Source organism: Centruroides vittatus, unplaced genomic scaffold, assembly GCF_030686945.1.
Source record: "Centruroides vittatus isolate TY-2023 unplaced genomic scaffold, ASM3068694v2 scaffold_149, whole genome shotgun sequence".
NCBI classification, from domain to species: domain Eukaryota; kingdom Metazoa; phylum Arthropoda; class Arachnida; order Scorpiones; family Buthidae; genus Centruroides; species Centruroides vittatus.
Window position 1 is genome coordinate 1,456,514 of NW_027122681.1, and position 19,419 is coordinate 1,475,932.

General features: G+C 33.7%; 1 protein-coding gene across 1 annotated transcript in view; it reads left to right on the forward strand.

The window, feature by feature from the left end:
• Positions 1-15,778, forward strand: part of LOC136987282 (uncharacterized) — a 57,576-nt gene extending 41,798 nt beyond the window's left edge. The window contains exons 3-8 of the mRNA XM_067284992.1: positions 5,752-6,181; positions 6,267-6,445; positions 7,116-7,308; positions 7,391-7,530; positions 8,790-8,982; positions 10,146-15,778. Coding sequence (XP_067141093.1) covers positions 5,752-6,181; positions 6,267-6,445; positions 7,116-7,308; positions 7,391-7,530; positions 8,790-8,982; positions 10,146-10,465 — 1,455 coding nt within the window. The 3' untranslated portion in view covers positions 10,466-15,778. The remainder of the gene's footprint in view (positions 1-5,751; positions 6,182-6,266; positions 6,446-7,115; positions 7,309-7,390; positions 7,531-8,789; positions 8,983-10,145) is intronic.
• The last annotated feature ends 3,641 nt before the right edge of the window (positions 15,779-19,419 follow it).

Consider the following 19,419-nt stretch of genomic DNA (forward strand, 5'->3'; position numbering starts at 1 on the left):
ATAATATATATACATTGTCATTTCATAAACTTAAATATTAAGATTGTATAAATAGGTTTAATTAGTTAATTTGTTAAAAATTTATCAGTTTGTATTTTTAAGTTTCTTAGATAAATATTGACCAAGTTTACACATTAATTTTTCTTGTGTACAAACAGTTAAATTTATCATTTAAAACTATCACGTCGTTAAAACAATATAAATGAATAAACAGACGTAATTTAAATGTTTTCCCATCTGAAATATTTACCGAAGTGTATAGCTAATGAAGTTTACCGAGTTTTATTTTAAAACGCCGATCGATTTATTCGAATAAAAATATTTAATGCTTTTACTTTAATTTTTTTGTGCTCGCAATTGTTTAAAAATTGTAAAATCGAATTTCTCTTTTGGCTAAACAAATTCGAATTTTGCTTATTTTGTACCATTTTTTGTTAATGTGGTTTAAGAATTTGTTTGAAGGCCACCCCGTGTACAGTTTTTTTACCCACTGTTGTGTACGATCTATCTTAATTACGTGTACATCTTTTCGTGGACAACCCCGACATTGAAGAATTGACATTAAAAATTCCTGCACATATTTTTTTAACTGATATTAATTCACGACTAAAAAGTAGTCTTATAAGAAAAAATTCAAGTGCAACTAATACCACTAAAGAGTAGTTTATTTAGACAATAAAACTGTATCCCCCTTAAACTGTAAATGTTAATGAATGGTCGGTTCCTGATATATAAGTCGAAATCTCTAATAAAAACAAATATTGAACATTAATAGCGAGGCCGAGGCCGAAGTTTTAAACCTGAAAACGTGTACGTCGGACGTTCGGCGCCGCTTTCCCGTAAGCCTAGAAGTTTGACAATGGTGTTTGTAAAGTCGGCGGAATCGTGCTCGACTTTCCAAATGCCATTGTCAAACTTCTAGGCTTACGGGAAAGTGGCGCCGAACGTTCGACGTACACGTTTTCGCGTTTAAAACTTCGGCCTCAACCTCGCTAATTAATTGAACATCGCAGAATGAAAATACGACTAAAAATTGCATATAATATAACATTTCATGCTCATTCAGATAAAATCAGTAATGAGACATTAAAAATATGCATGTATACATGCAAAATTTGAATGTTTCATTAGTAAAGCTCTCGTTTCAAGCTCAAATTATATAAAATTTATGCTGCGCATTCTAAGTATGTTTAGAGTGTACTTAAATACTTTTATGCATATTTACTTATATATTAATATTTAGAACCCAAGTACATTCAAACTTGTTCTTTTAAGAATAACTACAGACACCACCTGGCTTTGTCTTATCAAGATAGAATCGAGGTGGAGCATTGTTTTTGTAATTAAGAAATTTTAATTAGTACACGTAAATTAACTTTTGCTCTATCTAACTAGAACACTGACATGTATTTGAATGTGTACGGGTGTATATGAGTGAAAGAGAGAGTGCGCGCACAAGATCAGAAGATAACAGTTGCTGGTCACACACGAAGACAATCCTTACATTTGTCAGCCACATAGAGGTGATCTTTACACTTGCTCAGCATTGATTGCTTTGTTCTTGTGTTTTTTTTTGTTTTTAGTGCCCGTTTTTTTAGGCATGAACAATGATGATTTATTTTTCCCACCTAAATTCTGTTTGGCACACTCAGTTGCCTCAGGGAGCACGTACATTGTCATTTTGACCCCACTGTATCTAGAAAACAGAGTCATAGAACCCCGTTTTTTAATGGAAAATGGTAAAATTTAATCAAAATCAATCAAATTTTGAGATTGAATGCAATTTTGTAAGCCACGTAGAAGAGGCTTTGTTAATGCTCCACCTCAATTAGTCCTCGCCGATAAGTGATTAAGGCTTGAAAATACTTGGTTTTTGATAAATAAATATTAATCTAAATCTGAAATAGGTTTTATTAAAATAGTTTATTCATTCACGCGTAGTCAACTTGATAATCATTTTAGCTCAAAAACTGTTGTAATCATATCCGCATTCCAAGAAACTATTGGTATAAAGTAATACAAATAATTTCAACCGTACACCACGTAGAACTAATAGAATCTATCAGTTATACACGATATATGGGGCACCTGTCCTTTGCCACCTTGTCTACTCCATTGTGAGTCTGGTTGAACCCATGCTTCATAATTATGAGTTAAAATCAGCAGAAAATATATCATTGAATAACCCACATTTGGTTTTAATTAACTTTTAAACTCGTGAGTTATTTGTTTAATTATTCAACTTTCCGTACATAATAAACAAGTTTTAAACGAAAAAAAAATGTATCGATGGGTCGTTTTGGCTTGATTAAAATTCTTATTGCTTATTTCTTTTCAATTTTGTAATATATTGTATATTTAATTATTATTTTTGATTATAATTCATATCAATATATATGTATACATAGTGTATATCTGTAAAGGAACAGTAATAATGTAACCAATGTCACAAGAACAAGTTTTAAATGTTTATTTTGGGGCACAGCCAAATCGGTATTGATAATTATTCTAATTTTGGCACGTATTATAACTGCTATTTATAACAAATGCTTGTTTATTTACATTTTAAACCTTTAAAAAATTGTACAATAGAATATAATTTTGCAATATGATAGATAGTATATATATACAGTAATGTGTCTAATACTTCTTGGATCTAATAAACTGTTTTACAGATCTTTTATAATTTAATTTACATATTTCTACAAAGCATATGATTTAGAATTCCTATCTTAATCCTTACTTTTTATTAATTTATAGCCATAACAAAAAACTTAGTGTATTAAAGTTAAATGTAAAAAAATTCATAAAGTTCTCGGTGATTTTGCAGCATCGTCACTTTCTACATTGAACAGTTCATTTCACAAAGATGTTTATGTTCTTCAATATAAATTCATTCATTTGTTAATCAAACAACAAAAATTAGCGAGTATTTTTAAATTAAATATTAATTTCGTTTACGACAACAATGCTCGGGAAGTGATCGTTAACTATCGACACCGTACAAAAGAGATAAAATATCATAAAGTGAGTGGATAAAACTATTGAATACCGATAATAGGTTGTGGGTTTGTATCATATCTGTCCATTGGACTGGCTGCATAAACTTCTCGGGGTTTTCTTCACACGTCGAACGTCCAAATAGGAGCAATTTCTCTTAGAAAGTCCTTCCAGGAGGCACCCCCTTGGCAGATCATCAAGATGTTGCAGTGCTTATTCTATCAATTTAAACTGAAAAAATACAACAGAGCTCATGTATAGGAATTCTGCTGGTAATTCAATGATATAAAACATAGGGTTTAATTATATTTATTTTGGTCGATTAAACATAAACACTCATTGTGACATCATCTCTTGATCGTGGGTAGTTTGGGGAACAATAAATTGGTTATTTAAACCTTACATTTGGGATCATTGAATTACATATACCTGCAGACGCAGGATTATGGAATATTCAAGAATTATCTAATTGAAATATAGTCGGCGAGACCAACAACAAAGGAAATATCCTTTTACATTCTGTTTGGAAAGTGGGCATAGCCAAAAATTAAAGGAACGTTTAATCACCGTTAGCTAGATAAATGAGAAGATAAAGGCTTTAGCCTATTGTTCTGGGGATCTAAATTTGCGTGTCAGAAATTTTCACAGGTGATTCAACCCAGATGTGTTAACCTCTATACTTTATCACCTGTCGACTTCAATTAAATCTAAAGAGAAATTAAATAGTTTTTTTAATAGAAAAATTACCAGTTGATTAAAATTTATAATGTATTTGATTTGAATAATAATTACGCTTGTGATATTATGTGGACTTTCACTTTTTGACTATGTGCTATATAATGTAATTGTTTAACTAATATGAATAGAATATTACATTAAACAAAGTACAAGTATGAATATTAAATCTATAGAAATAAAAGAATTATATTTACAAAACTTTTAATTAATATTTAGTTAATGTCTGTATATAGTTAATTAGATTGGTTTAAAATAAAATAATTTTCAGTAAACTCGAACTTTTTTATGAAATTAATCCACGATTAAATTGTCATATGAGCAATCGCCAGTATATTGTTCTATTGCTAATGACAAATTAGTTGTTAAAATTTACCAAAGAGGGAGTTACAAGATACAACTACTGTCGATATTTTGTTGTTCAAACTCGCGTGTTTGCCTTATTTGAACAAAATCTCAACTCGTTGGCATCCTCGGTTCGACGAGTTGCGTGTCGCAGAAAATCTAATCTCTCGGATTTTTGCTCGTTATACCAAGACAATCAAAGACGAGATTGGAATTGTGTGTCGGATCACCTTTTTTCACTCGTGAGACGAACGATGCTCTCGATCGAGATCGGAACGACTTTTGAATCGTATTCCGGCACGTCGTGTAAATATCCGAATCGTCGACAAACGTTATCGATCTGTTTTTGGGTGCAACAAAACGTCTGCAGTAGTCATACCGTCTCTATGCTTCAGTTACTAATCTCTTCTTTGACGACGGTTGCGTATTCTGGCCTTAAAATTGATCTTTTACCTATTTCTCATCCCTTCTCGATCTCTTCTGTCGTACGAGCACGATATAAAATTGTTAACGTAGTTTCTCTTCTGACATCATCCTGATTTACTTTCATCTTTTCTAATATTCAATTATTCTTTCGTAACTAAATATTCTCGACTGCCCTCTTAAATTAGCTAATTTTGTATATTTTTTACTGATTTAAGAAAGTTTCTATGGTAACTAATTCGGGAGCTAATCATTAATTATAATTTTGTAGTATTTAAGAATACGTATGCAAACTGAGATAAGTTAGATATGCGAGATGTCAGCTCACAGATATATTTTTGAAGCTAAATGTAAATTTTTTAAGATTTTAATACGAACATTTTTAACATACGTTGTACTTTGTACAGAATTTGAAACGTTAAGATTACATTTATATACTTTTGTATGGCTTATAATTCTAAATTTAATTAATATCTTAATAGGAAATTTATCATTACTATTGGAAAGATTCATTTCCTAATCACATATTAATTCTATAATTGGCTACTGTAGAAGCAAATACAAATATCAAGTAATTTAAGATAAATATATCAATCAACTTATCTCAAGTTGAATGTGAATTGTTTAATAATTGAATTTTAACAATTCAAGTGTTTAAAATTGCTCCCATTCTTAGATGATTTCGATGTTTAGTGTGTTCCAGGAACGACATCAGGAAGATAACGACCTGAAATCACTTTACATATCTTCCATTTACTAATATTACAGTTTTAGTAGTTAGGAAAAGAATTATATAATTATATAAAATTAAATTACCTACAGTACAGATATACATATGTATAGGGCATACATTAAGTACATTTCATTATGCACCAGTCTCAGCCGTAACCAATATACCAGTGAAATAGTTTAATAATCTTTTACCAGAACATCTGGTGACCTAACAAGACGACAGAAGCAAACGGCACTATATTGTCGTTTGCAGACTTATTCCATCGAAATATCTTCAGGTTAATACAGATGAATAGTAACAGTGATGTTAACGATATAATCACGGAGGCAGCCTTATTGTTTCATCGGAGTTTACCATGTTTACCACATCAGTTGCTGCACTGATGAACTCGTCGATGAATATCGGAACACATTTTAGAACGTTGCAGACAGTTAATGTTCTTTAAAATTATATTGCTGTTTTAATTAACTAAATAGATTTTACGGAATTAAAAAATATCTAATTTTACATTTCAGTCTCAAAATGAACAGTCTGATAATACGAAGATTTGTACAAATGTTTTTAATCAACACGAGCATATCAACAAATGTGCAACTTGCAATACAATACTCAAAAATCAAGGAGGAATACTTTTGACAGCCGGTCGATTAGGGAAAAGATTATTTTGTTCCACGGGTTGCCTCGGTCAGTGGGTTTCTCAGGATAACAACAAATCTATTTCTACATCCTCATCGTCATCTTCGTCGTCATCGTCATTGCCAACGTGCGATTATTGTCAAATAAAACAGACACCAAAATATCATCTGATTGGGGATAATGGCGTCGTCCAGAAGTTTTGTTCTAGTAATTGTATGGTTCATTATAAAAATTCGCCAATTAATGGTCATTATGGAACAGTGCCATGGTGTACAGAAAGTGATAAGTCCTCATATCTTTCTGACTCAGGTATTTTAGATATTCTGTTTTAAAATAATTAAATATTTTATTTTATATTTATAATAAATATGATGTCTCCATTCTGTCTATTCAGATAGTCCCATTCCAGTTATAAGTTCAGTTGTTTCCCTTTCGACTGATCAAACAACCATTGGTATGGAAGATGATGAAGAAAGTCCGGAAGACGAAGATGATGATGAAGAACTTGATAGCGAAGAGGAAGAAAATGACGACGGAACTCTTGGTTCACCAGTTTTTATTGTTCCAGATGAGGTATGTACAAACAAATCCATGTAAAGATACAGAATATATTTGGTGTATACTATCAAGAAACTTTTTATATATTTCTATATGCATAAAAATATAAATTTATTGATCTATTGATGATAAATTTTCCAAATTAAGCTGATAAAAGACAGTTTATTAGAGTTTTATAGACTAAATTAATGGATACGAGGTATTGTACACATGTAGCCCACCAGTGGATAAAACAACTGAACATTGATTTTGGTTGTGGGTGGGATCACTTCTGACCGACGGGCTGGCTGCGTAGTTTTCTTAGTTTCCTACACATGTCTAACACCTAGATAGGAGCAATTTCCCATAGAAAATTGTCCTGGGGCATCCCTCTTTGCAGATCATCCGCACGTTGCTTTACTTTATTCCATATATCTAATCCAATTCACATATATCGAAGTAAAACAGAGCTTGAAAAACACTTATAAAGATATTTTTAATTTAAAAATCTGTAAAAATTATGTTTGAGATCCATAATATAGAATCAGAAGGTTTTTATTGATTGCACAAATAAGATCATACGTGATTTGTATGTGTAAGTAAAGTCAAATCATGTTTTGATCTTACTATAGCTTTACATTTATTAGAAAATTAAGCAATGATTTATACATATGTATATATATATATATTTTTTTTTTTATTTTAGCTCCCAACAACATCCACATTCCCTTCTCCCAACCGTAAACACAAAATGAAAGAAACAATTCCCCGATCCGTTCACAGTCTTCTTCCTCAATCGAAATGTCCTCGGAATGATTATTCTTCGTGTCTGAAACCTGCTATGACTTCCGTAAGTGTATTATGCAAACCAAACATGTGTAGCGTTGGAGTCCAAGTAGGTAAGTATCGGTTATGACAAAAGCTATAACTAAATATTTTCTATGAAATATAATTTCTACTTGTAATCCCAAACTTTTCCAGGGCCATCTAATAATTATCCAACAGAAAATGGTATCAGTAACCCAGGGAACTGCTTAGTTGAGCCTAATCATGATCACTTAAATTCTAAGCTGTCAGACGATAACTTAGGGGATTACAAAAAAGATTTGATTCCTTTACAGGTAAGTGCAATTGTTATAGTACTAATATAATCTCGTAACATAGATTATTGGTATAATCAACAGAATCAAATCAAAATAAAATAAATAAAATTCTATTTTCCTTTTCCATTCTAAATGCCATAAATAGCACGATAAAATTATGTATGCCATTAAACATGAAAAATCTCTGGAAGTCCAATACACATGGACATCAAAATTAAAACAACAGTTGTCATGTAATTCTGTTTTGTTCCAACTAAAAAAACGTAATATTATCATTTGTTGTAATCATACCTAATATGTATGTATGTATGTGCATACATATATATATATTTAGAAAATTACGAATGCAGTGTGACCACAGGGTCTGCACCTCCTTGATGCCACGTCAGGACTGACACCACCGTGTCCTAACGTACGCAGAAATTGCGATGGCCATTAATAGTTCATTCGCGTGCGAGCGGTCACACTTGTAGGCTTTAGGACTTGGAATGGAGGCGGATGGAGACAACCAGAAGAAGTACACTCCACAAGCTATCATTTAACAAATACCTGTTTATTTATCAACCGTTATTTACAAAGCTATATACAGACGTCAGTTTAGATGCTTAGCAGATGCTAGTTATACAATATATAGGAAAGGGGGCAAACCTTATCATTAAGATCGCGAATCTGACCGCAAGAGAGAGTTTACATTCATTCGTGCTTTGATAAATACCTTGATAATTGGAAGTTTGTCGTAGTCGCAGATTCGAAGGTCCGTTCAAGGAAGCTTCTAGGAGGAAAGTCCTTTTTCTCTCCAGTGGGCTATGAGTGGCGACGGCTGATATTGGCAAGCACATACAGTTTAAGAAAAACGTGAATTGGACGAAGGCGAACTTAGATTCGTCGACCCATTCTCTTTATTAGGGGGTCATCCTAGGTTTTTCCCATGACCTTATTAGGAATTACTCTGCAACGGTCCAGTAGTCGAATTTTAATCATTGATTGTGGGTGATACATTAGGAAGCTGTGTCACCTTTGAAAGGAAGTGAATCCGGAGAAAGATCTGATCATGTCTTTCCAGTTTTTTATTAAGTGTTGAGAAAAAAAAAATAGAATTTTCTTACCATGAATTTAAGCATTATTTTGTGTTATTTTAAAAACGAGTGTGAAAGTTTATGGAAAAAGTTCATCAAATTTGGTATAAATTTTCTTATTAAGTAAACTATATATTTTAAATGATTCTTAAATTATTTATTAAATTTTTAAAAATAAAGTAAAGTATTTTTTGTTTACAGATGGATATCAGCATTGATAGCAGTGCCAAACCTGATACTCAGATTTACAAAGCACCACCTAAACTTACTGCACCACCACACATAATAACACTCGACTCGTTCCGTTTCGGAAGAATGTCCAGAAAAATGTCCTGGGATGAGGTCGCACAAAGAAGTAAACTGCAGACCATGTGGGCAGTGAAACTCTTTCGAGGTATATACAAAAAGAAGTTTTTAAGTATGCGTACAGGTATTTCTTGTATCCGATATATTTCATTCTTCGGGCCGTCTTGGGTGATTTGTTGCAAATAGATGGCCTGAAATTTATATTTGTGACTAAATCCTTATTTTGACAATGAACAACAAAATAGATGATATCAATTTTTATCGGCAAGCGTGCACAGTTTAAGAAAAAAACTGTGCGCTCGCCGATATATTTGAAATGTTGTTTGAAGAAAAGGGCAGTTTTAATTCTTTGATAGATAGTTTCTCTCAGCGCCATTTGTTTTGTCTACACTCACCACCTGCCATCTTAAAATTAAAAATGTTCTGTACAGATATATTCAAGGTAATTTAATGACACATTTTATATATTGGCACATCTTTATCATGCACTTTTATATCATTCCTTAAACATAATTGTTCACATTGTCAGTGCATTATTATTTATTATATCAATATAGTGTTTGAAAATGGAGAAATCAATACAACAAAATCTTTTCTATTTGATAGAGAGATCATTTTATATGAAATATGATAGAATATTATGTTTAATTAGTGCAGGTGTGTATTTTATTCTGCTTTACCAGTACAAAAAGGGCTGTTATCTTATCCATTATGAGTTCAGCCGGACTCACTATCCTATTGGCCAGGCAGACCATTTTTAGGATGGTAGCCAGACTAACCAAAAAGTTTCTGAGAATTTGATACAGTTTATTTGCACGATGGGAAAAACCTGGATCATTCTTGTTAATGAGTCTAATATTAGAAACACACTTATAATACCGCAGTAAATTTTTCAACAGGGACAAAGGAAAATTTAGGAGTTGCACAGAGTACAGCTGCACTCCCCTCTAGGCAGTTGCAAAAGTGGGTTTGTTGGGTAGTAAAAAATTTTATAAGATATATTTTTTGCTTCCCGATTCCCTAATAGTTTTCTGGAGCCGCTATTGAACAGGGACGATTGAAATCTCCATTTTCGGACAGTAGCCTACAAAGAAAGGAGTAAGGGCTAATTATGTTTTTGCATCCCTTTTGATGATGATTTACATACTTGTTATAAAAACACTCATAGCAAGAATTTTACCACTTTTTGCTCTTTTGAATTACTCTGCGTCGCCATAAACACACTCGTAATCTTAAAACTTTGTCTTGCAGATTGGCTTCAGTGTCGAAAGAAACTTCAGCCGGATTTCGAAAATTTGTCACCGATCAAACTGGGAGAGATGCTTCAAGAATTTTACTCCAATCTAAAGAAGCCGGATGGCGACGATTACAGCGTCAGTACCTTTCACAGTATTCGTGCTAGCATTAACCGTTATCTTTCTCTTCCTCCCCATTCGAAACCCTTCAGTATTATACGAGGAAGTGAATTTCAGAATGCCAATGAAGCTTTCTTTAAGCGCGTCAAAAGTATTCAGCACAACAGCTGGTGCCCTCCGCAGATTACAAATAACCCAAATATTCCAAATCAGTAGATGTTTTTCTTTTTTAAAAAAAGAAATTAACCCAATTTATAAAAAAAAAGTCTAGAAAACGAGTTATATGCTGCACGAAGTGAAAAAAAAAGAAAGAAAAGAAAAAGAAGCATTGAAACCGGTGGATTGATTCATACAGGACTTTTTTTTATACCATTAATAGCAAGTGTGGATGCAGAAAATCCACAATTTTCGTCAGTATTTTGAGAAGTGAGTGCAAATGCTTTTTGCTGTGTTGTTTTAGAGCATAAATCAATTTACCTGTTGCGATTATATGACTAAGAAATGGTAATACGCAGTAAGTAACTTTTTTTAAACGCAAAGTAAAATCGTGTAAAGATACAAACACACACCGACTTCAATTTACTAAACAAACAAATGTTGTTTTTTATTGTGCAATCGAATATTGGTGTTACCATAAAAAAAAATAATATCGTAAACTACGTAGAAAATTTACAGGAACATTGTCGTTGAAATAAGTCATAGTGATTTATATTGTTAACAAAACAATATTTAGTAATTTATATTTATCTTTACTAAATCTGTTTATAAAAAGCAAAACTTTTTTTATATATATATACTTATGATATATATATATTATATATATTTAATAATTTATTTAAGAACGACAGCTATGCTCCTACCACTTAACACTTGACAGTAATTACATATTCGGATGATCCATTAGACATTACAGATACAAAGGAAGACAAATGTTGGCCAATCAGAAACCGTTTTTAAAAAATCTTTCGTACTCATTGCTTCCAACAATCTTCCTCTTCACCATTTTATCGAACGAATTAACACGTCGGTAGTAGCATTAGTGTTTTTCATTTATACACTTTTTATTTATTATTATTATTATTAATTATTATTATTATTTTTAAATTAAAGCTTTAAAATTTTTTGTGTTTTTATAAGAAAAATATATATATATCTCTTGCTAATTATTTTCCGTCCACTTCCGTGTCGTGTGGCACGGGGAAGTAATTTTTTTATATGTGTATATTATCGTATCCGATCTAGTTTATCTTTTAATTTAAGACTACATATCCATTCTCTGTAGATTGAAATACTTTGTCTTCTCGCATTAGCTGCTTAATGGGTCGTTTCTGTTGCAGAGATCCTAAACGAGAACCCGAGATGCACGTTTTAAAATAATTTTCCAGACGTGCGGCACGCTCGATAAACCCAAACGAATGGATTCACACGTAACCAAAGTATTGCAGGTATCTAGTTTACGTTTGCGTTTATTACAAACAGCAATAGACGAATGGCAAAAAAACACGATTACCGTATTCCTCTATTGTGTTAAGACGCAAAAAAAGTAGAAGTTTATTTTTTAATAAGATTGTTTTAAACTTTTAAATCTAAACTAAGCTAGAGGTGTCATACACTTTATAAGACATTTGAGCAAACAGGTATTACAATCAGGTTTTTTTTTAAAACACACAAAAGATAAAAAACCACTTCCATCACCGCACACCCTGCCAAAAACTTATAAAGTCTAACTGACACTTCTGCCATAGATGCAATTTTGAAGCACAATATTACAGAGCACACGCATACGAACAATTTTACAACAGAAATCTTTTGAACACATTCAATTGCCTGCAAATAGATAACAAAACCTACGGTCTGAGATGTTCTTGTATATAAAAAAAAAAAAGCATTTTATCACTTACATATTCTCATTTTATTATATTTGTCATTTTAACTCATAAGAGACGATTTAATTTAATGTTAGAAGTGGCGTGTTCGTCTTCTCCGAATAGCGTATGCTATCAGATCAACTTGAAGTCCAGTGTGTGTCAGAAATGTCTTCAATTTGACATAAAAGCATACACTATTCTGATGGAACGAAAACACCGAATTATTATTATTATTATTCGTTGCCATTATTTATTAGTTATGCTTTCGTAGTGTATAAAAAACAAGAGTTCATTCCATCTTTTGTTAACCGAGATGCTTACGAGAGCCATGCAAATTGTTTTTTTTTTTGTTTAGTACATGGAGCTTTCAACGTCCGAGTATTGTGTTGTTTACGTTAAGTTTTTTTGTTTATTCAATGATATTTTTTTACATAAACATATATATATATACAATTGCCTATTGAAACAGAAATGTATTTTTCACATTTCTATGGCAGCTGTAATCAAAGTTTTGCTAGCTATGCAAAATTTCTCTATCTATCTATCACTATCTCTCCTCTCTCTCTCTCACTCTCTGTCGGTACATTATTGCTTCATTCTTAATATCTGTGGTTTTTTTTATTATATAGTATAGAGAATTAGTTATATTTAGAAGAAGAATATATTATTGTTTGTAATTATACCTCCTAATCATTAAGTTAAGAATCAAAAATATGATTCAGAATCGAGATTTGCATCGAATTTAGATATTCCTGAAGCAAAACTTGATCGATTTGTTGCCGTTATTCCATTGCCAATCGCCAAAGATATGAGTTTTTCAGGCTGCAAACTAATTGTCCCATCCATTTATTGATCATAAAAGAGTTCAGACGTACCAGTGCGACTCTCGGTTAATTTTCCTGGTCTCGATTGTGTATTTTTGATGCATGCAGATTAACTAAATTCGATGGATAAATCAGCTGAGAAATTATTTTTTTAATTGATGACAGAAAACAAAAAAAAAAATTGTTTATTTTTCTGATAGATCACGTTTCTAAACAAACACAACACGGGCAGCTGTTTTTGAACTTTTATTGAGGACATTTTTAAATATTTCAGTAGGGAATCTGATTTTGAATCATCTTTTTGTACTTGGACTTGACTGAATATACCGTGTTTTATTTACCTTCAGAAATGTTGACCACGCAGAAAAAAAAAATACCTCTTTGGTCGAATTTCATTGGCAGTAAACAACGGGCACTTCTAAGTGGCAAGCAACTAAGCAAGCAAATTGGTAAAATAGAAATTGGCACGGTGTAAAATTGGCACAGAAATCAGTTCGCTCGACCCACTTCGGACGAGCGAACAAATCGACTTTCTTGGCCAATTGACCGACAACATTGCCGATTTCAAACGGACTAAGCAAACCGACGATATTGCCCAATTTGTACGAAATGGGCTAAGCGAACCACCGACATAGCCATTACGAAACCGGCTACGTCACTGGTTTGAAATTGGCTTGCTTAGACCGTTTCATAAGAAACGGGTTACTTACTTATCCGCTTGCTACCCAGAAGCCGCCCATAATATTCCTTCCGATAAAATGGCTGCTCTCGGCTTCTTAGAAGAAGCTAAAATTATTTAAACAGATATACCTCTACTCGTACACAGATATATGCTTTTGTAGTCCTTTTCTACTGTGATTTTGAAGTATGGTATAACATTTAGTAACCTCTGTCCCCCTCTGCAAAATCTTGGTCCAATTTATATATATATATATACATATATATTCTTGGTCGGCGTATGACGGAAACGCCCGAGCGACTTTCTCGACGGTGTTTTATAAAAACATAATTAATAATAATAATACATTAATTCCATAGCAGAGCAAAAAATTGCATAATAATTCGGACGAGAGAGAGGGATCCTCCGTCGAAAAGAAGGAATCAGTTTATGCCGCCATCACGTCTGGTACTGTCTGCAATTTTAACTTATAAAGTGTTATAAATATATATATATATTAAAAAAAACATATTGACGCACGGTTTGCTCGCTTTTAGTGGTTTTTATGTTCATTGAAAAAAAAAATCCATAAGTTGAACTTTTTTGGTATTTGCAAACTATTATATTTGCATCGGTGGTGTTCAAAGTTCCAAAAGAAAAAAAAACTTCATACCTCATCTACACTTTGCTCGCTTTGCATACTCCTTGCCAAAGCTACTCTGTACACACACACACACACACACTTCTGTAACTTAGCACCGGAGAGCGAGAACCGCGGCAGAGCGATGCCACCGCGGAGTTTTCGTCACGCCTCCGAAAAACTTACCTCTTTCAAAGCAAAGCTTGCAAAACCTGCATATCACACTTTGGACACCACTAGTCAAAAAAAAAAAAAGTTGTTGTTTAATGATGCCAATTTGGGCTTGCCAAATATATATTAATGAGTGCCAAAATATATATTTATGTGAACATTTTTTTATAATTTATTATTATTACAATATTTATGACTTGAGCGCCATCTGTCCAAAAAAAGGGATGTCACTACTCTTTTTTATTATTATTATTATTTTTTATTATCGTATAATCCCCGATGGCCGTCGAGCGTAATCTTTCGACGTTCGTTCGCTTCGAGTCGTAGTTGCGTTGTTCACGTTCCTGGCGATTGTTGTTGAATTTTTCGTTCGCCCCATCCTCCTCCTCCCCTATTGAATTTTAATGGTAAAGATGCATCTTGAGACGAATAACCACATAATCAAAACGGCTCGAAAATTGGTTACAGATTTAAAAAATAAAATAAAATAAATAAAAAATTACAACCAACCGGTGCATAAGTATGCGATTAAGTTGGTAACAAAGAACGTCTTCAAAAAAAAATAAATAAATAAATACTGGCATACACAAATATGCATTTAATGCTCTGGAACTTCACCGATGAATGTAAGATATTCCACAAATTTTTCTTTGTAATCATTTCAGAATGTGTAGAATTAGAATAGAAAGTGTAATCGTCAATTTATGAAATATCCAGTAGTGGTAATGAAGATGTGTCTTTTTTCATTAGTGTTTGTTGTATGTAAAAGTGGGCACAAAGTGTCACATTACCAGCATACTTGTCTTTCCACTCCTAGAGTGATGCGTAATTGTATGTAAATTGTTTTGGATGTCGACTTCATATATCTTGCTATAAACTAAAAGGAAAAAAAAAATACCAAAAAAAAAAAACATTGTTGGGATATTCAGACTGTTAAACGTAACAGTTGAATTTTATTATGAAAGGAAAATTAAAAAAAAAAAAAAACAACAACAACACGTGTTACTTAATAGATAATTCAGGAAGTTTCCGTATTTTTTGCTTCAGGAAAAAAAAAAAACAAATTTTTGCAAACGTATGTCCGGTACCAACGAATCTCCGTTTTTTCCTTTTTGGATATCAGATTCCATTATTGCTTGTGTGGTTCGTAATTTTTGAATTATTATAAGACGTTTCGATTTATTTTTCAAATTGTTTAAGTTTATACCACACAACCAAATGCAGCAAAAGAGTACAAATTCATACAGCCAGTGTATTTTCATATTGTTATCGATCAGTTTGAACTCCTGATATGCAGTTGTATTCTTCCATCATATAGTTGTAACATTCATAATGTAGAACAGAAATAAAGTGGTATCATCATTATAATATGTGTCTCGTATGTTTATTTAACCTCCTACGCTAGAAATTCCGTCGGGCGCCGTTACAATAAACGGGTATGTTGTCTGGTTACTTTTATACGGTAAAGTGACACGTGGGCGATGTGTCGAGAAGAATGATCCCTCCCTCCGACGGGGAGGGAGGGATCGTTCCTCTTTCTGTGGGCCGTTAGTTAGATGTTGAAAACGTGAAAAAAACTCGGAAAACTACACGTGGCGAGGTGCGGACCCGCGATCGACTACAAAGCCGGGTAGTGTGGGACGAGGCCCAACATATCCAGGATATACCACTCTGAAATATTCGTGGGATTCACCTGGATTCGATCTCAGGTCCCCCGGAGTGGTAAGCTGGTGCCTTAACCGCTCGGCCATCTGGCCTACTCCAAATATTAAACTGAATTTAGAGTTATCACAATATACCATCGTCGTGGACGAGAGGTTAGTATCATCCTACCATTATGGGGGAGGACCTGGATCAAATCAAGGTGGTTGAAAAACTTGAGGAACTCAACACCGGGTTGTCTTCATTGTGAGCTTTTGGATGATACATTGCGAGTAAGGACCCACGACTACCGAGCGCCAGCTAGGTTCAGTAGTCGTGGGTTCATGTTTCAACAACAGGCTGGTCATGTGGAGTTTTCTGGGTCTTTACATGTTTAACACGTAAATAGGAGAGGACAATCAAAATTGGAATAAAAATATTAAATAACTAAGACCGAACTCCGTTGTATGATTTAATAAATAAATAATCGGTTTGGACGATTAATGAATGAAACTGTCGAGTTCTGTGGGAACAGCACAATGGGCATGTCGTCTGGTAAAGACACTAATATAATTGGAAAATTTCGTCGCATTTGACGACGTAATTAGAGTTGTCGCTGCGAATTACTTCACGAAGTTTATAAGAATTCCCAGAATTGGCAAGCTCCAGAGTGCTCTCCGTAGCTTGCTGATAAGTTTAAAATGACGGATGCAAAAGGGTAGCCAATCGGTGTTCGCATACTGAAAAGCAAAGCAAATGGTAACTGGATAACTTCTCTTGGATGTTTGTTGTGAATGCCAGATATTAAAAAGTTGAGGAATCAGATAACACGTTATTTCTGAATTTTCGTGCGGGAAAATCTTGCTAGTATGTTAATTTCTTGACATTTTCATCCTTGTGAATCCTCACCATTTTGAATTTAAAAAAAATGATCCGAATTGTAAAGAAAATAAATTGCCGGATCTTCTGTTTTGCATATTTGGCAGATTTTTGTTAGTTTTTTTTTTAACCTAATCCCGCTTCGTATTGGTAAGACGAGCTCCAAGTAAGCAAACCAATAGCATACTTTGATATGAAACGGATTATGCTATTGGTTGTCACTTAGAAGCATACATGGCTTCTCACTACACAAGATTTTATAGGAAGGTAATTGCTGTGTGATACCACATTGCCTGTATTTGGAATCGGTTTGAATCTTTGAATGGATTAAGTCGCCTCGATATTGAAAGTACATGATGATTCTTTGGAATAATTTATTGTAAAATAATTATCACACAGTACAAAAAAATTTACGAAATTGTGTCAATGCCGAGACAAAACAGAGCTATATTAGCTATGTCACAAAAGATTTTGTCGTCATTTTTCCAGTTCGTCGCCAAGTAAGGGCTTGCGCATTAGACATCGAACAACATTTACGTCGGCATGCGCAGTAGTGTCGAGTTTTCTGCGTGTAATAATAAATGATGCCATTAGAGATTTTAATCGAAGAAATTAGAAAATGTCCACGTCTATGGAAAAAGTCACTAGAAGAATTGCAGCATTAAAATACTGGGGGCAATGCTTGCATCCCACCCTCCATCGGCATCGGCATAAATGTCCATTGTTTTCATTGGGAGAATGATGCAAGCGTAATGTATCAAGTAGTCTCTTCGGCCATCTTAAATTCTTACTTCCAAACTACTCAAACACCGTGCGTGGCCGAGCATTATTCTACTGGAGAATGGCTGTGGTCCTGCCGGGTAAGGCAATACATGGAAGGTGCAGGGATTTCCTGAACTTATCATTGCGTGTCGATGTCTCTTGCACCACTACTAAGGGCAACGAACTGTGTACGATGGCTCCCAGACTAGCGCATTGGCAGTGGATTGGCATTGGCAGTTCTGCTCGATGATAAAGATGACACCAAAGTGCTCGCCAGCAATCTTCCTCACACTGACATGATGGTTGTCAGACAGACAATAACTAAACAAAACCAGGATTGTCACTAAAGATTATGTACTGCCATTCCATAGCAGTCGGTTGCTTCTCTTACAGTCATGGACCAGTGTAAGCAATGACAATAATGTTTAATTGTTAATGACAAGATATGTGGCAATTTCTGTAAATGCAAATTTGCCTCTGCTAGCGCTTGCCAATGGTACAGTAAGAGACGGAAGCCTTGCTAAAATACTGTCTCCTGAGGGATAGGTGCCATTGCAGTATTTGTGCTTATCTTTACAATCAGACAATTCTCACTTGTGGTTTGCCACACCTGGCAAACCACGAGAGAGAATTGTGGGCAACCAGAGCTTGCCCACCAAGTATGTGCCCTCGTGTATCCACTCTCTCAACATTTACACACAGATGGATTGGAACAGCAGGGCAGGCACTTCAGCAACCCACTTGATGACAGCCATCCTACTTCCCTCAGTCCAATGTAGTGAATCCAAGGCATTCTAGCATACAATTGGTCCACACTGTAAACATGTATACACATATCAACAGCAGCATACGGCTGTCGAACAGCTTTGCATTTTGAAATAATCTGGATAACTTTTTTCGTTAACAAGTATACATAAGAATTGGCTTTAATCCTTCCATTTCTTACATAAGTTTAGTAACCAGAAGTTGGCTACTAGAAAAATTGGCTAATGTGTCATTTGCTTAAGCAAATGACACATTAGCCAATTTTTCTAGTATGAAGTTTCAAAATGTGTCGGCAAGAAATTGGAAAATTAATTAGTCATACAATACTTGCACGATTCTTCTACCGTATGATTTTTAAGTAAGTAGCACTTTTATTCTCTCAGACAAAAACTGTACAATTGTTCTTTAAGCAAAAGTTGTATAGGAGACACACAGGCTACACATAAACACACTGTACGTATAAAAAACAGTATGCTGTGTATTACGATTAATGAAATTCAATTGATGAGATTACAACCTACTGGCGTCTTGTCGTAAGTTGTACAAATATTTGGTCAAACTTCTGCCGTACGATCAAATTGTACAATAAAAATTGGAAGGTGTGTCATCTGTTTAAGAGTCTGACAAAATGCCCTGATAGCTCTCACGGGAACAGCTAGATATTTAATTTATTTACATACAAGTTTATGCCAGTTTTCTAATTGAATTTTTACAATACACTAACTAAAAGAACTTTGCTTCGATGTCACATACGACGATAAAGTAGAAGAAAGTATAATTTCATCGTAAAAATATTTATTGTCAACCAAATTATAACAAAGTAAACAGAAATTTTAGAAAAACACCAAACATCAAACAAGAAGTTATTGTCACAACAATAATTATAACTAATCTAGTAGAAATCACACCGAGAGAGAGAGAAAGAGAGAGAAAATTGCAAAACAAAATCAAAACGACCACAA